Source organism: Macaca nemestrina, chromosome 2 (genome assembly GCF_043159975.1).
Source record: "Macaca nemestrina isolate mMacNem1 chromosome 2, mMacNem.hap1, whole genome shotgun sequence".
NCBI lineage: Eukaryota > Metazoa > Chordata > Mammalia > Primates > Cercopithecidae > Macaca > Macaca nemestrina.
Genome location: NC_092126.1, coordinates 129,129,718 through 129,156,350, shown reverse-complemented (window position 1 = coordinate 129,156,350; position 26,633 = coordinate 129,129,718). Strand labels below are relative to the sequence as shown.

Below are 26,633 nucleotides of genomic sequence, written 5' to 3'. Positions count from 1 at the left end.
CCCATGAAAATCTAGCTTATGCAAAGTAGTTGTTATATGGATGAATTGTGCTTTAATTGCTCCCTTTTGGTTGTTACCAGGTTTTTGTTTTTATTTATTTACTGTCATTAAAAAAAGCTATATTAGGGCCAGGTGCAGTGACTCACACCTGTCATCCCAACACTTTGGGAGGCTGAGGCGGGCAGATCACTTGAGGCCGGGAGTTTGAGACCAGCCTGTTCTACATGGTGAAGCCCTGTCTCTACTAATAATACAAAAATTAGCTGGGTGTGGTGGTGGATGCCTGTAACCCCAGCTACTCAGGAGGCTGAGGCAGGAGAATCGCTTGAATCTGGGAAGCAGCTCACTTGAATCAGTGAGCTGAGGTCGTGCCACTGCACTCTAGCCTAGGTGACAGAGTGAGACTCCATTTCAAAAAATAAAAATTAAAAAAAGTTAAAAAACTATAGTAAATGCTCATGGAAATTTGAGGAGATTACAAGTATACCTGTAGAGTAAATTCCTACCAATCAAATCCCTGGTCAAAGAACATTTTATAATTTGATAGTTATTGCTGGATTGTCTTCTTTAAGGTTTCAGTAATTTACGCTTCTAGTAATAGGGTCTACAAGTGTCGATGGCACATATTTAAATGTAATAGCCTATGTTAAACACTTTGATATTTTGGCCTTCTAGTATGATGTGAGATAGGAGCTCCAAATTAATGCTTTGCCAGTGCTGTTTTATCTTTATGACATTCCTTCTTGACTTTACCCTAGCAGAGGAAAATCTAAAGTACATCCTCCTAATGACTAGGGGTGGCAGGCTAGAATTGCATCCTGTGGCTTTCTCGCACTCAGTTCTTGGCTACTCCTTTTCTAGGAGGCCCTGTTGTTGATGTGGTATGTCTATTTTATGTATTTCCTGCAGGAGGAAGGCTGAACAAGGACCTGCGACATTTTCTCAATCAGCGGTTCCAGAAGGGGTCTCCTGATCATGAGCTCCAGCAGACCATAAGGGATAACCTTTACCGCCATGCTGTGCCTTGTAAGTAGCCAGACTTTGGCATCTCACTGCTGGGTGCGTGTGTGTGTGTGAAAGGTCCAGGGGAGAAAGGAGATCTCAACAACCGATTGTGGAACACCTGGTGGCTTGCCTACTGAGTGACTCCTTGACTCAAGTAAATCATAATTGAATAATACAGTGTCGTGGTGTGCCTGGGTTTCAGTCGTTTCTCTGTAATGTGGGGCAAATTATCTACCCTTTGTAAGGCCCACTTTTCACATTAGTGGAAAGGACATGTCAGTAATACCAGCTTCATGGAACTGCTATGAGGAGTCAATGAGATCAGGCACAGAAGGCGTTTTGTAAGATAATGGTGTGCTGTAAGCCTCCATAAATGTGAACCATTGCTGTTATTAATGGAGTAGACTGGGCCAGCAGCCTTCACACTGACCTTTGTGGAGACCCCCAGTGAAGGGAATACCCCAGTGGGCTCTTTCTTCCTTCCCAGGGTTCTCCTTTTGGTCAACTTCATCAGATTGTTAAGTCAGGATTTTATATAATTTTGTTTGAAGAAATGATTTCCACAGATAAAAAAAATCCCAAACCCCCAAACCATTAGATTACACCAAATCTGAAAAAAAACAAGACACAGAACACAGGATCGCTGAAAGCAGAGTGTCTGTGTAAAGAAAGGCAGCCTGTCTGTCTGTCTGTCTGTCTGTCTGTGTATGGGTGGACAAATTGACAGCTCCATTGTAGTGAAGTTTCACTGTGCTGCGGCACACTGTGTTCCTGGTTGTTTAATTTCTTTTAAAATACGAGGAAAGAATGATTCTGGTTTTATTACTTAGAATTTTTCTTTCTCCTATTACCCAGTCCTTCAAAGTTTGGAATTTATTTTTCTAGAAATATCATTTTTTAAACCAGCAAAAGAAAGGAGGAATAATTTTATGTTCAAGGTACCCTGTTTATTTCTATGTTTTGTTTGCTATAAATGGTTTGCTTAAAAAAAAAAAAAAAAAAAAAAGCCTTGCAAATGATATGCTAGAGTGCTAATGTTTTCTGATACTGCTGTGAAAGAACAAGCAGAACTAATCTAAGGCATTCTGTAGATTTGAAAAGACTTAGACTGTAGTTCTAGATGATAACCTCCATAGATCAGATTCTAGAATAGCCCCTGGCTCTCTATTTTACTCATAAATAAAACAGAAGCTCTGAGAGGAAAAGAAGTTTGCTACAAGTAACTTGGGACAGGGCCCCAAGATTGCCTCTGTCCATGGAGTGGCTAAGCTGCATTTGACGGAGAGGAGTGTGATGATGTGTTAATGTGAACTTGTGGTCCTCAGTTCTTTTAGTCTTTTAGCTTTGAAGTTGTAAACTGTAATCCTGGTAATACCCTCATAATAATGTATTATATTTTGGCTTAATAATAATTAATTCCTAATGCTAATCACATAGATGGGGCAGGGATTATCATTCTATTTTTGTAAATCAAGAAACTGAGGCAATGAGGAAGCCAATAAGATGAAAGCCAAAGGTGATCAGGGCTTCGAGTCGCCTGAGTTCATCATTGCCCTGCCTCTTCTGCACTGTCAGGCATTCCTCCTGTAGTAACCCTTTGAAGTTGGGAGTCTTTGACACCCATATTACAGATGAAGAAACAAAGTCACAGGGAGGGTCAGTAAGTGGCAGATCTGGTCTTTTTAACTCTTATGTCATCTAGGGCTGTTTTCATAGCTGCCCTGTAGCTGCCTCTGAAATTATAGCACAGCAGGTTGAATACAATTTTGCAGAAATCAGTAATTGCAGAATCATGATTGTTCTCTGTGTAATTTTTCCCCTACTTAGATTCCAATTTAAGAAATGGGGATGAAGCAAATGAGCGCACCATTTCTTGATGCATCTGTGGTGTTACCATGGTTACATTTTGGCATGCTCTCCCGTTTATTTTTTCCACTGATTTATTGGACCTGACTGTGAGCTAAATGGCTTGATTTTAAGCTTACCACTATGTAGGAATTGGGGCAAAAACGACCTCTGTCTTTTAAAAACAGTGGAAAAATCATGTTTGTTTTTGCTTGTATAAAGCCCTTGGCATTGATGTTTTATGGCTGTGAAACCAGTAAATCAGGAATTTGGAAAGCAGAAATGGTGTTCCTACTAAAAGAGAAAACAGGTAACAATTCATTTTACACTTCCTTCATAAAATGGGAAGGAAATTCAGAAGAGGTCTGTTTTGGAGTCTGGTGGAGCGTGTGTGCCTTTGAACATGAGTAGACTGGGGCTGACTTGGGATTCTTTCGACTTGTGTTCCTCTGGCCACATTTGTGTTTATTTTGATTCTCTGGCCCATATGACTGGGAAGGCCAAGCTCTCCACCAGCCCGTTGTGCTAATGGATTAGGAAGCCGTGGATTTGGGGAATGGATTCTCTTGATGATGATGTAACTGTGCTGCAGGGAAATGGGCTCGTGTAATCTGTACGTTCCAGAACTTCCTGCCACTGACATTTCAGTGACTTCAGTATTTTGAGAAGAGATGACCTCATGAACAGGTGCTTGTGGTGGGGGTAGACTTCTTTCCTTGTACATTTTAGGAGGCTCATGGGTCATTGGCAATGAAGAAATAAAGCTCCTTCACTCTCAGGTTATTTTTAGTGTTGCCGTAATGTATTGGAGCTGTATGTGCATCATAGCACACTTTACCACTTAGGGCTCAGTTTATCTTAATTCTCTGGCAGAGGAAATGCAGATAATAGCACCCCTGTTTTACTGGCCAAAAGATGAAGCAACAAAATTGAACTTTCTCAAAATTGTACCATTTGAAATGCCGTATTACTCATTTCTCATCTGCTGCTATTTTACTTTTCAAAATTTGTAACGGTGTTGTTGAGATATAATTCACATACCATACAATTTACCCATTTAAAGTGTTCATCCAGTGCTATTTTTGTTACGGTTATTATTATTCTCGACTCCCCTTTTATTTTCCCTTTATTCAAGAACTTTTATTATTTCTACAGTAAGAAGAAAGGGTATGTTAGTTGAAATTTAATTATATTTGCCATTGAAAATACCCCTAGAAAAACCCCAACAGAAAAGAGATGCAGTTGCAGAATGAGTTCAGGGGCCTGCTGTGAAGTCTGAGGGCTGCTCTGCTGGCTGTGTGGCCTGGTACAAGTCACATAACCTCTCTGAATCTCGTTGACTCTTCAGTAAAATGGAAATAGTAGTACTGACTCAACCATTGTCTTATCAGATGCACATAGCAATCCTATAAGGTGAGTTTTATTAAGGGAAACAGGTTCAGAGAGGTTACCAGTTTGCTTAAGGTCACACAGCAAGTAGCATGGTCAGGGTTAAACCAGTTCTCTGTAACTCCCAAGTTGGGTGTTATTAGTAATAGCCTGATTAGAGTAATATACAGACTATTGAGAGTAAAAGGAAAAAATATTTCTGATGGCTGATTTAGAGCTCTAGTTGTTGAAAATAATGATATTTTCTGTCTTGGGGTTGGGAGCAATGGCAGGCATAATACCTTAAAAATAAGTATATTCTCTCTGATGTTCAATTAATTCACTGGTATGTACAATATAATTTTAATTAATGATTTAGATTCAGAAAAATCATTACATGATTTTCTTAGCATATCTAGGTTATCTTATTTTCCATTAGATCTTTTCTTTGTGTACCTATAGAAAACCATAATAAATGGGTTTACAATGCTTGTAAACATGCCTACTTCTCTCATTCCTCAGAACCATCTAGCTAATATTTCTGTCTTTCTCCCCCTCTAGTTTTGTTCACATTCCCAACCCCTCCCAATCTGCGCTTCAACCCTACAAACTTCGTCTTCCAAACACACTTTGTGTCTTCTTATAAATGGGTACATATTATTTTTTCTATTCCGCCGCCTCTCTATCTGACCAGTTCACAGTCTTCTTTTTAAGTTTTAGCCAGATGCCACTTCCTCCACGAAGTCCTCCGTTGCTTCTGCAGATTGGGCCTGTTGCCCTCCTCCCCACTCCCCAAGCCGCACTCTGTGACTTCCTTCATGCCTTTTTTGTGCCTGATTGTAGTGCCTGCTGCGTGCCTGCCTGTTCTAATTAGATTCCAACTTTCAGGAGTCAGGCAGCATATCTAACTGAGTGACCAGGCCACTCCTAGGTTAGTGCCTGGACTATAGGATAAGTATTTGTTGAACAAATGAACAAATGAAGAAATGGAAAAAGATGTTCTTTGTTTTTCTTCTTTTATTTTTTTCTTCCTTACTTAGCATTTGAGAAAAACAGAAGAATTGCTTTGACCCTAAGACTTTCAGCATAAAAAGAAGGTCAGAGTCTTGAGCCCCAAAAAGGGTCATAGATGACTGATAAGGATTTCACTAATTACGTGGCTGGTAATCGAGGCACACAAGAAGAATGTCAGAGCTCCCATGAGCTTGGAGCTGGAGTGCCCGTTCACAGCTCCTCCTAATTGTAGTCTAGATATCACCGTACCTCCTGCAATGATAGCCTTCCTGTTTTATGACTTCTTATCCTAGCTGATGTGACAACATCTGAGATTCTTGCTTTGGAATGGCCGCTTTTCCCATGAAGATAGATGCATTACCTGACAGGGCTTGTCATTTACTATACTGCTGCTGTCAAAACGAGATACAACTCATCCAGTAGTGCCGGTTCTCTGGAATGCTGAACAATGCCCCTCCCATTCCTCTTCACTTTTCTAGGCTCAACTGTCATCTTTCTTTTCAAGCAAAGGTTGCCTAAAAGAGGAAAGGATAAGTCAGTTTTGTTCTCCAGCTTAACACTTTGTTCATCAAGGCTCTTCCCAATACTGAGACCATTGTAACCAGTCTAAGAGGTATTGATCATTGACTTAAAGGACTTCACAGAGGGATTACGTGTATTTGATCTACAAGGCGATTTAAATTTGATGTGGTAAACATAGGTGATACTGGTCTTTATATGATAGCTATATTCAAACGGGCGTTTTAGCATCTGCTAACATTGTCTATTATTTTAAATGGGGCCACAAATTACCATTAGTTCTATTTGAACTTACAGTTTTCTCTTAAGCATAGTTGTTTCCAGTATGGCTTGCCTAAAATCAACCCCTTTTCCTGTGATCTTTGACAATTAGAGCTGATGACATAAACTAGACCTATTTGTTGGCAAGCATCCAGGATAAAGAACTGGATGCTGAAAAATAGTTTGTCTCCTGGAATGTGCATACCTGTGTTCAGGTTGTATTGGACACTGGTAGAATGCTTCTGGTCATAACTCATGAACTAGAGAGTTTTGCAAGCATCATAGGACTGATCAGATAAAGAGATAAAGGTCACTGGAAACTCTCTCTCTATTGCTATTTCTCTGCCGTTGTCCTCTATGTAAACTAAGGGCTGTCTGAAAGGATTGCTTTAGCCTTTGCAAAGTCTAGCCTGTGGCAAAACTATGACTACTAACAATAGCAATAGCTCTCCAGCTTTTGGACACCTACTGTGTACCAGATTCTCTGTCATGATATCTCTCTCTTTCCCTTTCTTTCTCTCTATCCTGTCATCTCTAACTTTAACTTCATCTAAAGTACACAAACTCTTAAGGATCTGAACTCTTCGACTCTACCCCTTTTCTATTTAACCACAGATGTTTGTTGCTTATAATGTAAAACATTTATCTTGATCAGCTTTCTACTGTTTTTCTCCCATTCTCTTCTACCCATCATGACTGTATTTTCCCATGTGCCCTTGGCTTGTCTATGATACGGGGACTCCTCCCACCTACTGGCCCACCCCTTGACTGCTTACACCTGTCCTTCTCCATTGAAACTTATTTGCTATGCATTGGTTTGCTATTGGGCTTCCTTTAAGAAGACAAGCATTGGAACAAAGAAGTGAATGTTTCTTGCTGTGGTATGAGGTTCCCCTGTCCATCATGTATTTGTGACTTTAAATGTGGTTCTGTCCAAAATATCCTGTGTAAGAGGATGTTCCAACAGAGGACATTCATGGATAGCAATGACTTCTTATGCTTTTGATTTGTTTTTATACTCCTCATGATGTTTAGCACAAACTGTGTGCATAGAAATCACTTTAAACACCAGATTGCCCACGTCAAGGGTGTTACTGTGTCAAGGGCATCACTGCACTGCTTATACGTAGTTTCCTATTTCACCATGTATAAGGTGAGCTATGATTTATGTTTCACAAAGTAAGGTAATAGTCCAGGCAAGGAGTTTTGTGCCAAATGAAAAAATCATGAGACTAGATAACAATGCTTTTCGTTTAGGTGTGATTTGGAGCCAGAGTATGGGCTCAGATAACTGTAAACACATTTTTATCCATGGGACTCTCCGATGGAGCACTGGAAGGTGCTGAGGGAAGCAGGAAGCTTCTTTGTTATTCTGGAGTTTTATTCATTGAGGAACTTGGAGCATCCCTGGAACCCTCCTCATAAATGCCAGCAGCATCCCCCATATTTGTGACAACTCCGAGCAGAAAACCACTTCGCATTTCTGCAGTGTGCCCCTTCAGGAGCATTGAAGTGTGGAATCTCTATTTCCCTCTTGCCAGGGGAGAAGTGAGCTTTCCTGTCAGTGAGCTTATGAGAGGGACCTGGAAATTCCTGACCATGACAATTCCTGTTCTCTTGGGGGCTCTGTCTGATCCCAGGGAAGCGTGCATTCACTGTCCATCTTTGCTGGAAATCTTCTTTGGGTGGACCTCATGGGGAAGACAGTGGTTTTGAGATTTGCTGGGGAATGGGTTTGGTAGTGTAATTTTGGGGGTGATTTATTAACAATCCCCTTGTTAACAAAGATCTAAAGCCATTTTCTCCATTGTAGCTTTTGTCAGTAATAAAAGTGACATTGTGATCGGTGGATTGTGCTATTTATTACAAGGTGTTTATTCTAGTCCATGTCAGGTACTTCTGTTGATACTCTACCTTACTTACCTTTTTCTGTCTTGCTTTTTCTTTTTCTTTTTTTTTCTTATTTATTTATTTATTTGTTTATTTATTTATTTATTTTTTGAGACACAGTCTCACTCTGTCTCCCAGGCTGGAGTACAGTGGCATGATCGTAGCTTAGTGCAGCCTCCAACTCCTGGGCTCAAGTGATCCTCCCACCTCAGCCTCCAGAGTAGCTGGAATTACAGACACATGCCACCATCCCTGACTCTTTTTTATTTCTGTTTTTCATCTTACGTATTTTATGTATCCTTCTCCTTAGAGCTTATCTAGAGTCATTTTTTTAAAGCTTTAAGATCGGTTCTGAAATTCTTAATTCTGCACTAGACAGGGCAGCTGGCATTCATCACTCTTTGTCAGTAGAGAGCCTATGTACTTTACAAATATTGTTTGATTAGTTGTACTATGATGCTAGTGGTAGTTATTACTGTCATTACATATGAGGTAAAGCGGGAGTAGAGAGACTGAATAACTCATCTGACACCATGCTTTCTAATTTAAAAATTAATAACTTTTTTTAAAAAAATCAAGTCCTGTTTATCAAGTATGCCCAGTGTGTCAGGAACTCTGTTAAACACATTACTTACATTATTGCCTTTAATCCCCTTAATGTTTTGAAGTGTAAGCTATTATTATATCCATTTTCCAATGAAGAAAATGAGATTTAGAGAGGCTCAGGTACATACACTTACAGAGCTGAGTTTGATTTCAGTCTGATGGATCCCAAAGTTATTATCTTAAACCTCTGCATTTTACAGCCATTTGTACTATTAGTTTTCTTTGGCACAATGGTGTATGTAATGGAAAAGAGAACCACTGGAAAGGCCCTTCAGCATCTTCAGGCCACTGGAAAGAGCCCATTCAGCATAGTACACTTGGACTCATGCCCTGCCCCTGTGTGTCATTAGCGCTTGTCTTGTTGAGTCTAGAACATTCAGATGTGATGGGCTTTCACGTGTGGTGGACCTGAGAAGCTGGCAGGCTCTACCACTTACCAGTTTTGTTGGCTTGGGCAGGTTACTCATGCTTCCTGTGACTCAGTTTCCTCATTATCTTTACTGATCTTTACAAGAAGTATGATGCACCCAGCCATGAGCTTGACACTTCATAGGCCCTCTGTTAAGATTGATTGTTCTTCCTTACCCCTTTCCCTTCCCTTTCTAGCATGACTTCCCAAACACTCTTTTCAATTTCTCTTTAGGCTTTGAGGCCTTATTTATACGAAGATTCTTTTCTTTTCTTTAAACAAGCTAAGTTTTAAAAAACTGACTTTCCAGCATTTGTTGAGTAACAACCCAACACTAGATGCCAGGCAAGAATATAGTGAAGATTAATAATTGGATGATTTAGCCAATAATAGGCATGCTTGAAACAGCACATTTTTTGCCTTTTCCCAGCATCAGCTAATTCCCCAATGTTCTGTGTCTTTGTATTTCTTATTATACATTGTTAACCCTAATTGCCATTGTATAGTTGCTGAGTGGATAGAGTCCTATTGGAGAAAAAATGGGGAAAAAATTACAAATGTAAAAGCTTGTAACACTGGACTTCATTTATGTGTGTCTGCTAATAGATTCAAATAAACATGGTTTGGCTGGTGTTCTTTATTCTAAGGTTCTCAGGGATGTTGAAAAAGGGAAAGCCAAAGGAGTTTTAGATTAAATTTAATTAGAGTTGTGGTAATTTATAATCTTCTTATGAAAACATGTTAGACCAGACCTCACCACTTAATAATAACGTCTGTCATTAATTGAGCACTTACTGTATGCACCAGGCAGTGTGCTAAGTGATTTACAAGCTTTGTCTCTGTTAACCTTCTCTGAACCCTGCAGGGGGTAGTGTTATCAGACCTGTATTCTGTATTCTGCAGTATGAGTGCAGCAATTGAGGTGTGGAGAGCTTAGGTAGTGGCATCTCCAAGGAGGCACAGTTTAATAATGATGGAACTCAGATTCAAACCTAGTTCTAACCACCTCCAGAGTCCAAGCTCTTGGTTTATTTTTCTGCCTACCATCACCTTAAAGACCGTATTTAAAAATTAACATATTAAATTGTAAAAAAGAGTCTCCTCCTAATAACATATGGATTAGTCTTTGGCTGAGTGTAGGATACTAATATATCTATTTGGCAGTCATGTTAATTTATTTAATTGCTTTATAATTTTAGCTGACATTTTTCATCAAGATTTGTTGCAATTATAAAGCAATTTCCATGACAATTTATGAAGGTACATGAAAGTTTTCACAGTATCCTTACTATGTATTATTTATTTTAAGGAAAGGATGTTTTAGTTTCCCAAGAATCATTTGAGTCAAGAGAATGAGGAATAATATATTTTTAAAAATTTCCTTGTATCAAATGTGTTCAATAAACATAAGTAAAATTTCTGGCTTCTGTAGTGGATTGTGTGTATTTCTTCTGTGGTCCAAGTAAGGAAATTTCACCAGTTGTGTTCTGATTCCCCTGCCTAGTTTGTGTTGGGGAAGGAACTGCCCAAAATTTAAACAAGAAAATGTCAATTGTGTTATTTTCACTACAATATGAATAAAGTAGACTTTTAAAAGGATCAATGACATATTTTTCTATTGCATTTAAAATTAACCAATAACACATCACTATTTTCAGGAAATATATGCAAATGTATTTAGGGGTAAACACATTTCAGTCTGATAAATGTGTGATGCAACTTATGCTCAAATGACTACAAAGCATTAAAAATGGTTAAAAATATATTATGTATGGGAAGAGGGAGAGAGAGAACAAATGACAGGCTGGTATGTTAATAACCGGCAAGTCTGAGTAAAATGTGTATGGTATTATTTGTACTATTCTTGTTCTTGCACTGTTCTGTAAATTTGATATTTTCTATAAAAGGAAAATTAACCTATATCAAAAAAAAATAGTCAACCGATTATAGTTTGGGAGAAAGGGGATTATATGTGAATGTTATGTTTTTGTCTCTCTTCCCCCTCATTTATATCAGTGTTTTTAGCTTATAATTGAGATTTTGTTACTACCTTGATAGACTATGTTCATTAAAGTGCAGAGTGACTAGCCTGAAAGATGTTGTGCACATATTAAAACAAGAATCTAGCACTTACAGAATACCAAGTTTATGCTAAGTGTTTTCGTTATACTTTCCCATTGAATACTTGTAGAAATCTTATAAAGGAAGTAATTACTACTAGTATCTTCACTGATGAGGAAACTGAAGCTAATAAAGTTAAGTGACTTGGCTTACAATTATCAAATAGGACTGCACACTCAGTCAGGTTGGTTACTAGAACCCCCACTAATAACCACCACTGTTTCTTTCCTCAGACTATATATGTGTATATATACTATGTATATATGGCGTATACACATATATAAACATATACTATACTGTATATACACATATATAGTATACTGTATAGTGTCATATGTGTATATACTGTATATAGTATATATAGTATTCTATCTGCTGTATATACATATATAGTATATATGTGTGTATACATACGTGTGTATATATAATATATATACAGTATACATACATATACTATATATGTATATACAGTACACTGTGTATACTGTACATACTATATGTGTACAGCATATACTATATATAAGCAGTATAAACAGTATACTATGTATATACTATGCACAGTATACATATATACTATGTATGTATATACAGTACAGTGTATACTGTACATACTATATATGTATATGTACTGTATATACTATTTATGTATACACAGCATATACATATACTGTGTATACTGTCTATACATATATAGCATATATGTATGTATACTGTGTATACAGTATATATAGTATACTGTTTATACTGTATATGTACTATATACACATGTGTATACACACATATACCATGTGTGTATATATAGCATAGATAGAATACTGTATATATACTATATACTGTATATACACACATGTACTATAGTATATATACACTATGTGTGTATACAGTATATATGCACTATATACATGTACATACTATATATAGTATATAGCATATATACTATATATGCATCATATATATGCATATGTAGTATTTAAATGCATAGTACATATACACATATATAGTCTGAGGAAAGAAACAATAGTGGTTATTAGTGGGGGTTCTAGTAACCAACCTGACTGTATACTGTATATGGTATACTCTATATAGTATATGTATAGTATATATAGCATATGTGTACAGTATATAGTGTATATATATTATATGTACATATAGTATATACATATAGAATACTATACAATATGCTATATACTATATACTATATGCTATGTGTATATGTACATACTGTATACAATATGCTATATAGTATATAGTATATATATGTATGCACAGTATAATATACAAATATATATACATAGTCTGAGGGAAGAAACAATGGTCATTATTAGTACATCTATATAGTTACATATACACATACATGAATATATCAAGACAGTAAGTTAGGAAAAATGATTTTAAATGGATCCTGAGTATCTGCTAGTTGGATTCTAGGTGAGTATAAAATTATGTTAATAATTATTATTTGTCATTAACATATATTGAATACTTGCCTCGTGCTAGATTTGCTAGATTTTATTCTTTTGTTTTTTTTTGAGACAGAGTCTCGCTCTGTCGCTCAGGCTGGAGTTCAGTGGCGCGATCTCGGCCCACTGCAAGCTCTGCCTCCCGGGTTCACACCATTCTCCTGCTTCAGCCTCCCAAGTAGGTGGGGACTACAGGCGCCCGCCACTACGCCCGGCTAATTTTTTGTATTTTTTATTAGAGACAGGGTTTCACTGTGTTAACCAGGATGGTCTCGATCTCCTGACCTCATGATCTGCCCACCTCAGCCTCCCAAAGTGCTGGGATTACAGGCATTAGCCACTGCGCCCGGCCTAGATTTTATTCTGTAATAGTGTTGTAACTCATTTAACCCTCACAGTGATCCTATGATATAAGTGCTTTTATTCTCCATATTCAAGGAAACTGAAGCATGGAAGGTTAAACAACTTGCTATAGATACCACAACTAAGGTAGAGCTGTGCTGTGCCATTCTAGAAGTTTCATTCTAAATCAGTGGCTTATACTGCCTATTATTTAAACTTCCAAAAAATATAAAAACAAAAAAATAGGAAAAAGAATAAGTAATTAAACCTTCTTTTTCTTGGGGAAGGGGTGTCACTTTTTAATTCTCTCTTCTGTAGTGTAATTATATCCTAGTCTTAGATCCCATCAAAGCCACCACAGTACACAAGTCTGGGGGGAACTATTCCGTTTCTAATCTGTGTGAATAGTGCCCTTGGTGACTGACTGCATGGCCTTATGCAGAGGCCATGTTTCAGTAGCAGATACTCAGCTAGATATAAAACCTCAAAAATAGGGAGAATCAAACTACCATTCATCTTGGAGGCAAATGGCTCAACCATGCTTTCTAAATGTGTTGAGATGGTGCCTTACTTATTGCGGGTAATATCCATGAATACTTGATCATCAGAAACCTAATCCAATCTGGTTACAAGATCTCTCCATTCTTAATTCAGCTTATTACAGGATGGAGATAGTATTAGAATTGGATCTTACGGGGTAGTGACTCTTGCTTTTTTTTTCTATCTGTCAATCAGTTGATGCATCTGTTCATTCAGTCATTCTCCATTAATCTACTTCTCTGCCCATTGACCAAATGTATATTGAAAACAACTGTGAGCAGGTGACCCCATGTTGGGTGGTCAGCATTTAGAAGTAAACTGGGCAAATTTCCTGCTCTCAGGGAGTTTCCAGTGTAGTGGGAAGACGAGAGGCATTTACAATAGAATTTGATGAACTCTGTGATAGGATGAGGCCAGGACTATAAGATGTACAAGGAGGGGTACTGAGCTAGATCTTGAGACCAGTGAATCAGTGTGACACAAAAAGTGAAATAAATACCAAAGAAGAGGCCAAAAAAATTTTTAAAAAAATTTTAAAAAGGGCATGGGACCTCTTTCCCAGGAAGAATCAGGAAACATGTACCTGTGTGATCTGGGCATGGGACTTAACATATCTAAGCCTATTTTTTCTTTAAAAAGTAATCTGTGTATTAGGGGAACAATAGACACATTAAGCATCCTAAACTCCCAGGCCCAATCCCAAGATAATGTAGTCCTGTGGGTGGGACTTGCTCCTTAAGACCTTGACCTCTTAAGTGTTGAGAGATCACTTCTGGTTTTGAATCTCCAGAAATATTTAAAAACTGAAAACCGGTGCTACAACAAATGTTAGGACTTGGTTTTAATGGTTACAACTTAATTAATGCTTTTAAATATACTCAGCAATGTAGTATCATTGTGCTATTCACTAATTGCCATATGTATAATACATTAACTCAAATATGCCAAAGATGGTATAGTCTGGCAATTGTCCTCAGGTTTAAATATCTTTTATTCCTTCTAATGTGTCTTTGTACTGTAGACATAACTTTATTTGAAGAGAACAACAGAATTCTAAATTGGAGGCCCTTCATGAATAGAGGACCTGGGGCAAATGACCTCCTTGCCCTGCCCCTCCTTGCCACCCTTGATACGTGTGGGATGCAATGGGATGATTCCTTTGGACCAAGGTGTGGCTGCTTCAGACCCAGATTCAGTTGCTTCCGTTAAAGGGAGAAGCTTAAGGAGGGTAAGGAACAAGTCTCCAGGGACCATCTAAGGAAGCAACAGGAGCTCTGCCAGAACCCTAGTCTTTTAGCAGGGCCCTTTCTTTTTACTGTATTTCTAATTACTCCCATCACTAGAAGGAAAACTCTTTATTCCTTGGACCATTCCTTCTGAGGTTGCCATCTTTGAAGTTGGGACTTCTCTACTCTTGTGACCTGCTTTTAAAAGCAGGGCCAAGGCCAGGTACAGTGGCTCATGCATGTAATCCCAGCATTTTGGGAGGCCTAGGTGGGTGGATCACTTGAGGCCAGGAGTTCCAGATCAGCCTGGTCAACATGGTGAAACCCCATCTCTACCAAAAATACAAAAATCAACCAGGCATGGTGGTGGGTACCTGTAATCCCAGCTATTCAGGAGGCTGAGGCAGGAGAATTGCTTGAACCTGGTAAGCGGAGGTTGCAATGAGCTGAGATTGACTCACTGTACTTCAGTCTGGATGACAGAGTGAGACCCTGTCTCAAAACAAAAACAAACAAACAAAAACCAACCCAACAAAAAACAAGTAGGGCCATTCTATTGTTGTCTTAAGTGCTTCGCTTTGAAAAGTGAGACAAAAATGGGTTATACTGGAAATGAAATCATTTCCAATGTCACCAAGACCTATAAAAGATTTATGACTTTGACTTTCTAATCATTGTTCCTGTACCTAAATGAACGTGATAGTTTTCTCTTTTCTCAACTCATAGGATAAGATTACAAACAGACCTTATAGAATTATTGGAGTTGCAGTCTCTATATTCTTAGATTTCATCAATTGACTTGAGGGATACATATTCCTTATTTCCATCTTGAAATGACTTTACACAGTCTCAAGTTCACTTAATGAGTGACTTGGGGGAAAAAAGATAAATCTGTTTCAGTGGAATTTTGAAAAAAATGTTGCCTGAGTTGTAGGTAAAGTGTTCTTTAAATGTGTAATATGACTGGAAATAAGACATCATGTGAAATAATCTGGTAGACTGAAATTCTGTTCGAATTCTATCAGTGTTGCCTGCCTGACCCTAGCTAATTTTGGGAATCTAGATGGCTTTTTCCCCAGTGGATAGAAGTTTGTGGCTAATACAGGTTTCATTAACTTTTTTGTTTGCTGTTCAATTCTAGTTCTCCCAGAGGCGAGCTATTGAAAGGTGGGCATTCAGCCTCATGCATTGCTTGAGAATTAGATGCACCATACCAACCCACTTGAGTCAAGGATGCTGTAGGGGAATTTTGTAACTTCTTAGCTCACTGTTGAGTGGATCATTTACAAATCAAGAAATGGTTAGATATCTAAGGAACATGGAGTAGGTAAAAAAAAAAAAAAAAACTTGTTGATATAATAATTGCTGTTTTGTTCTGAATTTGTATTATATACTTAAGGGTCTGACCTGTCCAGGCATATCAAAGTCTCTTTCCCTTCCTCTGTTCTTTTCTTATCTCCCTCTCTCCTTCTCTTCTTCCAGTTCCTTCCCCTTCTCTTTTTCCTTCCTTTCCTGCTACCTCAGACTGGTCCATTTCTTTCCCTTATTCCAGATTCTGGCAGTAGAATGCAACGATTCTAAACAATTACTTGTGCTAGTTATATCTGGGTTCTAACAGAGACTCTTTTAAAAAAATGAAGGAAGCAGGGCATGGTGGCTCATGCCTGTAATCCCAGCACTTTGGGAAGCCAAGGTGGGCAGATCATTTGAGCCCAGGAGTTTGAGACCAACCTAGGCAACATGGTGAAACCCCATCTCTACAAAAAATACAAAAATTAGCTGGGCCAGGTGCAGCGGCTCATGCCTGTCATCCCAGTACTTTGGGAGGCTGAGGCAGGTGGATCACTTAAGGTCAGGAGTTCAAGACCTGCCTGGCCAACATGATGAAACCCCATCTCTACTGAAAATACGAAATTTAGCCTGGCATGGTGGTGGGCACCTGTAATTCCAGCTACTCAGGAGTCTGAGGCAGGAGAATCTCTTGAGCCTGGGAGGTGGAGGTTACAGTGAGCAAAGATCATGCCACTGTACTCCAGTCTGGGTGACAGAGCAAGATTCGATCTCAAAACTAAACAAACAAACAAATAAATAAATATCCGGGTGTGGTGGCATGCTGTAGTCACAGCTACTCTGGGGGCTAAGGTGGGAGGATCTTGCTCTGTCACCCAGGCAGGAGTACAGTGGCACAATCTTGGCTCACTGCAACCTACCAGTTTGGTTGCTTTAAGAACCCATATCAGTGTTGCCTAGGCCGATCTCGAACTCCTGAGCTCAATTGATCCACCCACCTCAGCCTCCCAGAGTGCTGGGATTATGGGTGTGAGCCACCACTCCTGGCCTAAGACTGCTTTTCCTAACAATTCTCTTGAAACCCAGATTCTGGTCGATACTGGTTGACACTGGTCGACCAAGAGAGGCTCTGGCACATAGTAGGTGCTCAAACTGCAAAAATACGTCCATGTATCTGATGAGTAGAAATGCACATTTCTGTGCTAATTGAAATAATCATTTAGGAGGCAGAGTTGAATGGATGCAAAGGAAGCGGGAAAGGGTGTTTTACATGTAACTACCCTGCACACAGTAGGACTTACTGGATCTCCTCTCTGGGTTGTGGGTAGAAGTGGACTTTCATTTCAGAGTTTGGTTCTGTAATTCTTTCATCAAAATATTTGTTGTTTCCTAGAGCAGTTGCAATTGAGATGTGTCTCCTATATAAGTAATCCACCATTGAACCCAAGTTGGATAATGTATACTTTACTAATATAAGGCACACTTCTGGGCACACTAAAATAGTAAGTGTGATTGTAGACTTATTTTTTCCTCTCTCCTTCATTAACTCTGATCTGCTGAAAGCCCTTCAGCATGCTTTAAAAGTAGGTCAGACACTATAGAAGGGTCTGGTTGGCCTATAAGGACTGGTTTTTCTTTTATTGCCAACTCCTGGCTCTCCATCATTGAGTTTGTCTGTCTGAAGGAAGATGAGCACTTCCTTCAGTTGTGCATGGCCTACAGGGAGCACAATTACTTTCACATCATACTTCCCAGCAAGTATCAAATCTATAATTTCTGCCGCCTTTATTTATTCATCGTGACAGATTTTTTCAGGAGCTCATTTGGCTGGTATGTGTAGTGTAAAGTTTCACCGGTGAAAATTTTCAGAGATGCACATGGTGAGCATGCTGTTGAGAGCCCTAATTTGTGTTCTGAAGCCAGCAAGAGTCACAACACAAAATACAAAAGGATGATACCAGCACAGGTTCACTGTAAATTGCACAGTTTTAAGGATAAAGGGATGTGTTCCTGTAAAACAGGTCATTTATAGTGAAGTCTGGTCAAACAAATTTAAAGGGTCGTTATGACATCCCTTGTACAATCAATGTTTGAAGTTTCTGGAACTTTATCTTTGATAGAGCTGTTGCAGAATGGTTCTTCTCTCATTAGCCATCTTAAGTTGCATATTTTCATGGCATGAGTCATTTTCAGGCGTAACAACTGGAAGCTTGCTGCTTTTGTGTTTTCTTGGAAAGCCTGTAAAAGAGCCCATTTGAGTACATTCCAAAAAGATGGTCATCTTTTGCACCTTGGAGGGAAGTCATGCTAGATAGTAACACATTAAGGAAAATGTTCCACATCTGTTCTATTTTCACTTCTTGTTGAAATTTACAGTCATAGGAATTCTGTTTATTCCCCATTTGCTGTTTGATTCTCCAGTTGACTAATAAAAGCCAGAGAGTTGTCAATGGAGTTTTTTGTTTTTTGTTTTTTTTTTAAAAATAAGCAGTTCACTTCTTCACACATTTGTGGCAATTCAAGGTAAATCCAGTGGGAAAATAGCATTTCAAGTTGGTGGTTTTGGTTTCTTTTTTCTTATATGGTGGAAATCAAAGGTTCTTATAAGGAAAACACCCATCTCTATGAATAGATAAATAACAAGTGATTTATTGTTTGTCTTTGACATTATATGAAAGTCATCGTATTCCACAAGCCAGGAAAAACATCCACAGTAGCAACTCTGATAGCATTTCTCTGTTATTATTTTTAGGCCCTTGGCCAATTTAAAAAGCATCAGATAAATTGAGTAATTTTTGTTTTGCTTGCCTTTCCCCAGCAGTGTTTGCTATTTCTTAAATAATCTTTATACATTAATGTCAATATCTAACTAAACATCATTATCCAGGCACAACTTTGCTGTAGAATCCAACATAGCTTAACATGTTATCATTGGAAGAGTGTTTTGCATTTTTATCAGTGTCTTCTTTCTCATATAACACCAATATTTCTTGATCCTCAGGTGCTTTTTTTTTTTGCATTTGGGTGTTTTTAAACATAGATGTATATATTTAATGCCGTAGTTTTCTTTTTTCCTGAAAAGCCATAAATTGAAAGTTGTATCTTATAACTAATTACATCTTAGAACTAAGGAAATTTTGGTATTGTGAAAATTACAAAGTGCTATAATGTGAATGTATCACCCAAAATTCATGTGTTGAATCCTAATGGCCAGTATGTATTAAGAGATGGGGCCTTTCTGAGGTGATTCAGTCATGAGGGTGGAACCTTATAAACAGACTTGAGAGAGTGGGTTTCCTTTCTTCCAGTGTTCTGCCATGTGAGGACCCAGCGTTATCCCCTCCGGGGATGCTGTAACAGGGCGCTATCTTGGAACGAGAGACCAGGCCTTCAACTGACAAACTTGCCAGCGCCTGGATCTTGGAATTCCCTGCCTCCAGAACTACGATAAATAAATTTCTGTTCTTTATAAACTACTGTCTTAGGTATTTTCTTATAGCAGCACAAAGAAAGACAAGGCTCTTCCTTTTTGTTAGTTCTGCTTTAACTTTATATTCAGGCTTACAAGACCAGCATGTAGGAGGCTTTTCAGTTTCTTAGGGATTTTACCTACAATTAGAGTAACTTTCTGTTCAATGGCAATAATGCCTCCCTCTTATCTGCGCTCTGTGGTTCAATCTGCTAGACAGAAAATTTAATGCATGTTTCCAAATAATGCCTTAATTTTTTATTCCAAATAATTGTCAAAATTTTATTATGTAAATTGTCATATAAATTATTTTATTCAAAATAGAAGCAGCACCATGAATTTCAGTGTCCCCTTTGACCATCTCAACACTGTGCTATATCTATTTTTTGGTCTTGTAAGCATAGATTATCATTTTTTAAATATTCACCTGAGATCTTTTTCTGGTTATTCATAATATGCATGAACCTGTAGAAAATATATAATAAATAGTACAGAAAGTATGTGTGTTTGGATGTGCATGAAGGGTATCACACTCTTCTTTGAAAGCTTGGTAAAATCTGTCCGTAACATATCTTGGCCTGATACGTATTTTTTTCTTTGCAGTAGCTAGGAAAAGGGAAGGAGGAGATAGTTCTTTAACTTCATTTTAGTTATAGTCATTGCTCTATCCACATTTTCTATTGCTTTTTAAGATAGTTTCATTAATTTGTTATTCTAGAAAATGATCCATTCTGTCTAGATTTTCAAATTAATTGGTATAAAGTTGTACATGGTATTCTCTTATACATGAAAATAAAGCGTTTTAATATTTGTATTGCCTCCTTTTTTGCTCCTAAGGTTGATTATATATGATTTCTCCTTTCCCCACTCATGGCCTTATTTGCCAAAGGTTTTTCTATTTTAATAGTGCTTCCCTAGAAACAGTTTTTCTCTCGATTTTTTTTTTATTGCCAACAGTGTCCAGTATAAATGTCTACCTTAATTTCATTATTTCTTCTTTCTACCTTTTAAAAATAGCTTTATTGAAATATAGTTCCCATACTACATAATTGACCTATTTTTAAAAACTCATTTTTTTTAGATTATTCTCAAGGTGTACAACTGTCACCACAAAATTATAGAATGTTTTTATCACCCTGAGAAAGAAACCCTATACCCATTAATAGTCACATCCCATTTCCTTCTAACTCCCACAGCTATAGGTAACTTCTGATTTACCTTCTGTCTCTATATATTCACCTATGGTGTAGATTGCATATAAATAGAATAACACAATATGTGACATGTTGTGTCTTCTTTTACTCAGCATAATGTTTTCAGGTTTATCCATGTTGTATCAGTATTTCATTCCTTTTTATTGCCCAGTAGTATCCTCTCATATGGCTGTGCCACATTTTATTCATTCATCAGTTGGTGAACATTTGAATTATTTCTACTTTTTGGCTATTATGAGTAATAATGCTGCTATAACGTTCATGTATATGTTTTTATTTCTCTTGGGTGTATACCGAGGGAATCATTTGGTCATATCATAAATTTAACTTTTTGAGGAACTGCCAGACTGTTTTCCAAAGTGGCTAAACCGTTTTATATTAGCATACAGGACACTTCCAATTATCAACATCTTTACTCACTTGTCCTTTTGATTAGAGCCATTTTAGTGGGTATGAATGGGATCTCATTGTAGTTTGGATATGTTGAGCATCTTCCCATATGCTTGTTGGCCATCTGTGTATTGTCTTTGGAGAAATGCCTATTGAATTCCTTTGCCTATTTTTATTGGATTATTTGTCTTTTTATTGTTTAGTTGAAGTTTTTCACATATTCTAGATACAAGTACCTTATCAGATAAATGCTTCACCAGTATTTTCTTTCATTCCATGGGTTTCTTTTCACTAACTTGGTAATACTGTTTTCAGCACAAAAGTTTAAAATTTTAATACAGTCTAATCTAATTTTTTTTTTTAATTTTTGCTTTTGGTGTTACCCAGGATAAAAAAGATTTACTCCTTTGTTATCTTTTAAGATTTTTTAATTTTAGATATCACATTTAGGTCCATGATGCATTTTGAATTAATCTTTGTGTTTGGTGTGGAGGTAGGGGTCCAGCTTCATTCTTTTGCATGTGGATATCCAGTTGTCCCAACACTGTTGAATTTTCTACTTTTGTTTTTGAATCTATTTCATTTTAATTTTTATAGCATCATGCATAGAAAGCATAATTAATTTCTGCCTTTCTTATTCTCTAATAAATGCATTTAAGGCTATAATTTCCTTCTGTGTGGGCATATGGGTATATCCCGCAGATTTTATTATGAATTTTTGCTTTCCCTTTGACTGTTAATGGCTCTTCTTATTGCATTTTAGTCAGTGAATGTGGCCTGTGTTATGTGAGTTATATTTTATCCAAAGGATATTTCTGTTAAAAAAACAAACAAACAAACAATAAAACCCCTTTCTAACCCCATGGATGTATTCTACCTCTTTATTATATCCAACAGAGCTATATGCTTGGTATGTGCTCAGTAAATATTTGTGGAAAGACATATGCAGAGCAAGCATTTAGAGGGAATTCACACCTAAGAGTTAGCAGTGTTGATGTGCCAGTAATAATACTTAGCACTTTCTCTGTGTCGGGAACTCATCTAAGTACGATGCCCTCTATTCACCCAGTTAGTCTTCATCACAGTTCCATGAGGCAGGAACTCTTTTTACTCCCATTTTCCAGGTGAAAAAGTAGAGTCATTGTAAGGTCAAGTTTGCCCAGTGGTTCACACTGAGAAAGCCAGAGGTGGGGTTTTGAACTGGTCTGGCCCCAGATCCCACTCTCATAACCCGTATGTTCTACTGCCTTGCAAGTGGTCACTTTTCCACAACATTTAATCTGATTCCTAAACATTTCTCTAATTACTTTGAATGTGTTCAGTGAGAGAAACTCTCGACCTTTTTCTCACAGTTATTTTTCAAAAATTGCTAGTAAAGAAGTGTCTACATTTCACTGCCTCTCTAAACTGCACTCTCAAGGCACTGCAGCCATAGCTTGCCCTTGGGCTCTATAAGCCTGGCACCCATGAAGCTGGCTAGCCCAGGACCTACTGGTTTTAATTTTGTGTGTGCGACAAAAGAGACTTTCAAAGAAATGCAACTAAGCATCTCTCCTGGCTCATGCTGGAGACCACACAAGCTGGGAGAGCCTTGGTTTTTGAGATCGAGTGTGTCGAGATACTACACCTCTGAGAAAACCAAGTAGATTTTCATGGACTCTTTTCCTTGTGCTTCTCTTGCACATAGAGAAACCTGGTCTTTGGAGCTCTGATTGAAAATAATTTGTTATTATTAGGGATATTTCCTAACCAAAATGACAGCTATTTTTCTTTCCCTATTGAAGATTGGAAAGCTACATCCTTGAATACTTATTGAATAAAAGTTCCCTTCTTTCTCTCATAAAAAGAATGCCTTTTGTATTTTTGTTCCCTTCAGGGAAGTTTCTATGCAGCTTCCTTGCAAAAGAGCAATTTAATTTGTACTGCACAATCATTTTCTTGTGGAAAACTAATAAAATACAAATTCCATTTTTCAGCATTAGGTTGTGGCTAAAGGCTTTTGAAAGTTTTATGTAGTATCTGCTTTTCTTTTTCCGTTTTTAAAAATAATGATCAAGAGGAAAAATGATGTAAATGCTCATATGTATTATGTACATGGTTGATAAAGTATTCCCTTAAGTTTATTGTTTTTCTCAAACAAAACATGTAGGTGAATACTTTGCATGTAACTCTCAAGGCCTTTCACCTTCCTGCAAGTAGATGTGAATCAAGAATGAAGCCGGCGAATCTGTGTTTCTTCTGCGACATCTTACTCACTTTTTTCTGGCAGGTCCAGGATGTCTAGGGTTCTGCTCTTTGCATTTCACTAATTAAAGCCCTGGGAGCTGTTCCATTTTGCGGGTCCCCTCAGAAGTAGAAGATGAGCGCTTGCATTTGGCTGAGATGTTTTACACAGAAACAATCATAATAGTAGCAGTAGTGATAGGTGACATTTAGGGAGCACCTGTTGTGTATGGTGAACTGCACCAAGCACTTTGTATGTATGATCTGCGTAATAAGTAGAGAGTTATTGTTCCATTTTATATGCCAGGGGAATCAAGCAAGTAATTTATCTGCAGTCGCACAGCTGGAAAATGGAAAGATGGGGTTGGAACCTACTGAGTCTGACTCCAGTATTGAGTCTTTTGACCACAGTGAGTGACTAGAAGGAAAAGGAGCCTTCAACATGCTGTCCTTCCACACCCTGGATTTTTCAGATGGACATGACTAGGTTTACTGAGTAGCAAATATGAAGGAACAAAATTTATTTTCTCATCTGCTGTGAAATCCAGCCAATACTGCCTTCGAAGGAAAGATCTATGCTGCCTTGTTATCTGAATGGCTCACTGCCCTCTCAGCTTTCTCCTGCACCTGTAAGTCTGCATTGCCATCCTATGATCCACCCATTTGTAATCTAGCTTCTGCATTGCCTCCCCTGACACACCCCAGAAAGAAGCATGCCCTTGCTTCCTTTCCCCTCTTGCCTCATTTTCTTGGCATTCTTCATCTCAGAACATCTTCCAGCCCCTTTATCTCCTCCTGTCCAAGTCGTAGTAATGAATTCTTGGAGGATGCTTGCACGCGACTCTGTAGCACCTGGATTATGAGAAGGAAGGCAGTAGATAGAGTCCTTTCTTTGACAGTCTGGAGGCATTCACTCTCTTGCTACAAGGTATAGCTTCAGCAGTGACTGACCGTTTGAAAATAGAGAAAACTTACCTTTCCAAAGCTAGAGGCCTCTCAATAAAGTTTTCTCACTAAGGTGGATGAAGAGGAAGGATCCCTCAAAAGAAACAGGATGGAGATGATACCACTGGCTCTTACAGAATCTTTTAAAGAGGCAGCTTTGCCAGGCATCTGCTCCAGAGCCCAGCCTCTCCCTATCCACTATCCTATCACTCCTTAAAAACAGTGAGTTTTATTGACAGAGAGGTGAGCAGTAAAGAAGCAGCTTGATTCTGAGTCAGATTGTACCCTTGATTCTTGAAGTGTCAATTCCTTGAAAGTGGATTCTTCAAATTCATTTTCTAAGCCACTCCATAGTCTTTAGTTTAACTCCAAAGGAAGACAATTATTTCAAACATAAGAGTTATTATCTATTGGAATTTCTTACAAAGTTGGGGAAGAGGCAGAAGGGCAGAAGTCAGTTTCATCAGAAGGGACTTCTGTCCCTTGCTCTTGGGAAGTGAGGGTTGCATCCCTAACCAAGAAAGGGAGTCACGCCCCTTCCCTCAGCCTCATCCACCCACTCATGCACTCAGCCTCCAGCATGTCGCAAATGGGGCAACCCTATTTCCCGCCTTTCCATGCCCAGGGGCTCCCACAGGGCCACGCGGGTGATGGGGACCTGACACGCCCCAGCAGGGAGAGGCTCGCTCGGTCCCCGCCCCGTCCGCAGGTGCGGCCCTAATCCCCCCCGGCCTAGATATCCGGCAGCCTCTAGGAGCCCGGGCTCTGTGATGTAATGCTCTTTTTTCACACTCCGGGCTTAAATACAGATGGAAATTGTTGTCATGTGTTAGAAATGTCGCCAGTAATATAAAAGGCGCAAGCCTGGGCATCTTCTTTCCCTTCTCGCACCATCAGCTGTTCCTGCTGCCAGCACCTCTTCCCTCGAAAACCCGCTCTGTGGTCAGGTGGCCCAGGCGCCCCCAGTTCTCCTAGGAAGGGGTTCGGATCCCACCCCCCTACCCCCGCCTCTCTTTACAACCGCTGCAGAGCCGAGGACCAGCGTGGTGGGAGGCGGTTTCAGGCTCACAAAGGGAAGGATTAATCTTGGCGATTGGGCTGGGGTTTGCAGGCAAGTACAAGTGGTCCATGATCTCCTCTCGCCACCCCTCCACCGCCCCCTGCCCACCTCTGGATTCGAACGCTCTGCCGCTGGAGGAAGCCTGGGGACAGGCAGGCGGCGGCAGAGGCGCCCTGCCACCGGAGGTTTGAGCTTGGGTTGTGGGAACATCCATGGAGGTGAAGATGCCGTGTGTGGTGTGTGGACCAGGGAGGAGGGGCGGGGAGAAACCCGGCCAGCTTGGGAGGGCCAGATGGCTGCGGCTGCGTTTTAATTCACCAGGCAGGCCCGTTTGGCCAGGATGGGAGGAAGGGGGAGGGGGGAAAAAAAAAAACAGAGGTCAGTGGATAGGGAGAGGCTGGGCTCTGGAGCAGATGCCTGGCGAACAATGGGGCTTTTGAAGGGGATGCTGGAGGAAGTGTGGCGCGCGCTTTGTATTGCCTCCTCCGCATTGCAGGTTGGAATCGGGCAGCTAAATTTTAATGAAGTGCATTCCAAAGTGTGCTCGTCAGCCCGGGCTTTTGGAGCGAGGGGCTCGGCTGAATGGGGACTGGGGGTGGGAGGGGGAGGGGGCCGGCGAAATGAGTTCCTGATGGATGGTAAAGGAGGAGATGAAAGCCTGCTCAGTGTGGAGGGCAAGGGAAGGGAGGGGGGAAAAATCAATACGTCCCCGTGCATATTAATAGGCTCCAGCAGGTGTTGGTAAATGTATGTTGCTGCATTGTTCCGGCGCCCAGGCTGGGGAAGGCGGGGGAGAGGGAGAGCTGCTTCCCCGGGCAGCTCGGTGGGCAAATGCCTTTGCACTTTGGAGGGCTTTGTAAGCTCTGGGGGAAAATAAGAAACGGAAGAGCTGCGATTCTCCTCTGTCCTTTTTCCTATTTCTAAAAGGAAGAATGTACGTGCAGAAGGCTTTTTAAGTTTGCTTCCTGGAAATTAACATGTGTATGTTAGAGCACTGTCTTATCTAGGTAAGAGATGTATGTCTGTGGGTATCAGAAAACAGAATCCAGAGTCTGGCTTGCTGAGTGCTTGGGAGCTAAAAGGCTTTTCTCCCTGTCTGGTTTCCTAAGTGAATGGGCGAAACCAGGAAGGCTGGGGGATTTTTGAAGATTCAGGAGGGCTATCCCTCCCTTCCTCTTCCTAAGTCCTAAGTCTGACTGACCTGGGTACCAGGGGGCAGTGGAGTGCACAAGGAAGCTGTCTTGTCCACAGTGTTGGTATATAGACTTTGTCTCACACACAAAGGGAGTGGATTTGTGCCTGAACTAAATTATTTGAGGGTATGTATAGCTTATTTGTAAGGATTAGGTATGTTGGACCCTTTTCTCTTTCCCAGAGTTTACCATGCTCAACACCCTGTCAATTGAGAATCAATTAGGAGACTACTTATGAGTGTG

At 39.4% G+C, this 26,633-nt stretch overlaps 1 protein-coding gene across 25 annotated transcripts in view; it reads left to right on the top strand.

Moving 5' to 3' along the window:
• LOC105483536 (membrane associated guanylate kinase, WW and PDZ domain containing 1) overlaps window positions 1-26,633 on the top strand; it is a 677,852-nt gene that overhangs the window by 412,278 nt on the left and 238,941 nt on the right. For 24 of the 25 annotated variants that reach the window (XM_011744480.2, XM_011744510.2, XM_071092043.1 and 21 more), the window contains exon 2: window positions 910-1,026. In XM_011744480.2, the coding sequence (XP_011742782.2) occupies window positions 910-1,026 (117 nt within the window). Of the gene's footprint in view, window positions 1-909; window positions 1,027-2,025; window positions 3,161-26,633 lie in introns of those variants that run through there. The other variant, XM_071092041.1, reaches the window with a different exon arrangement.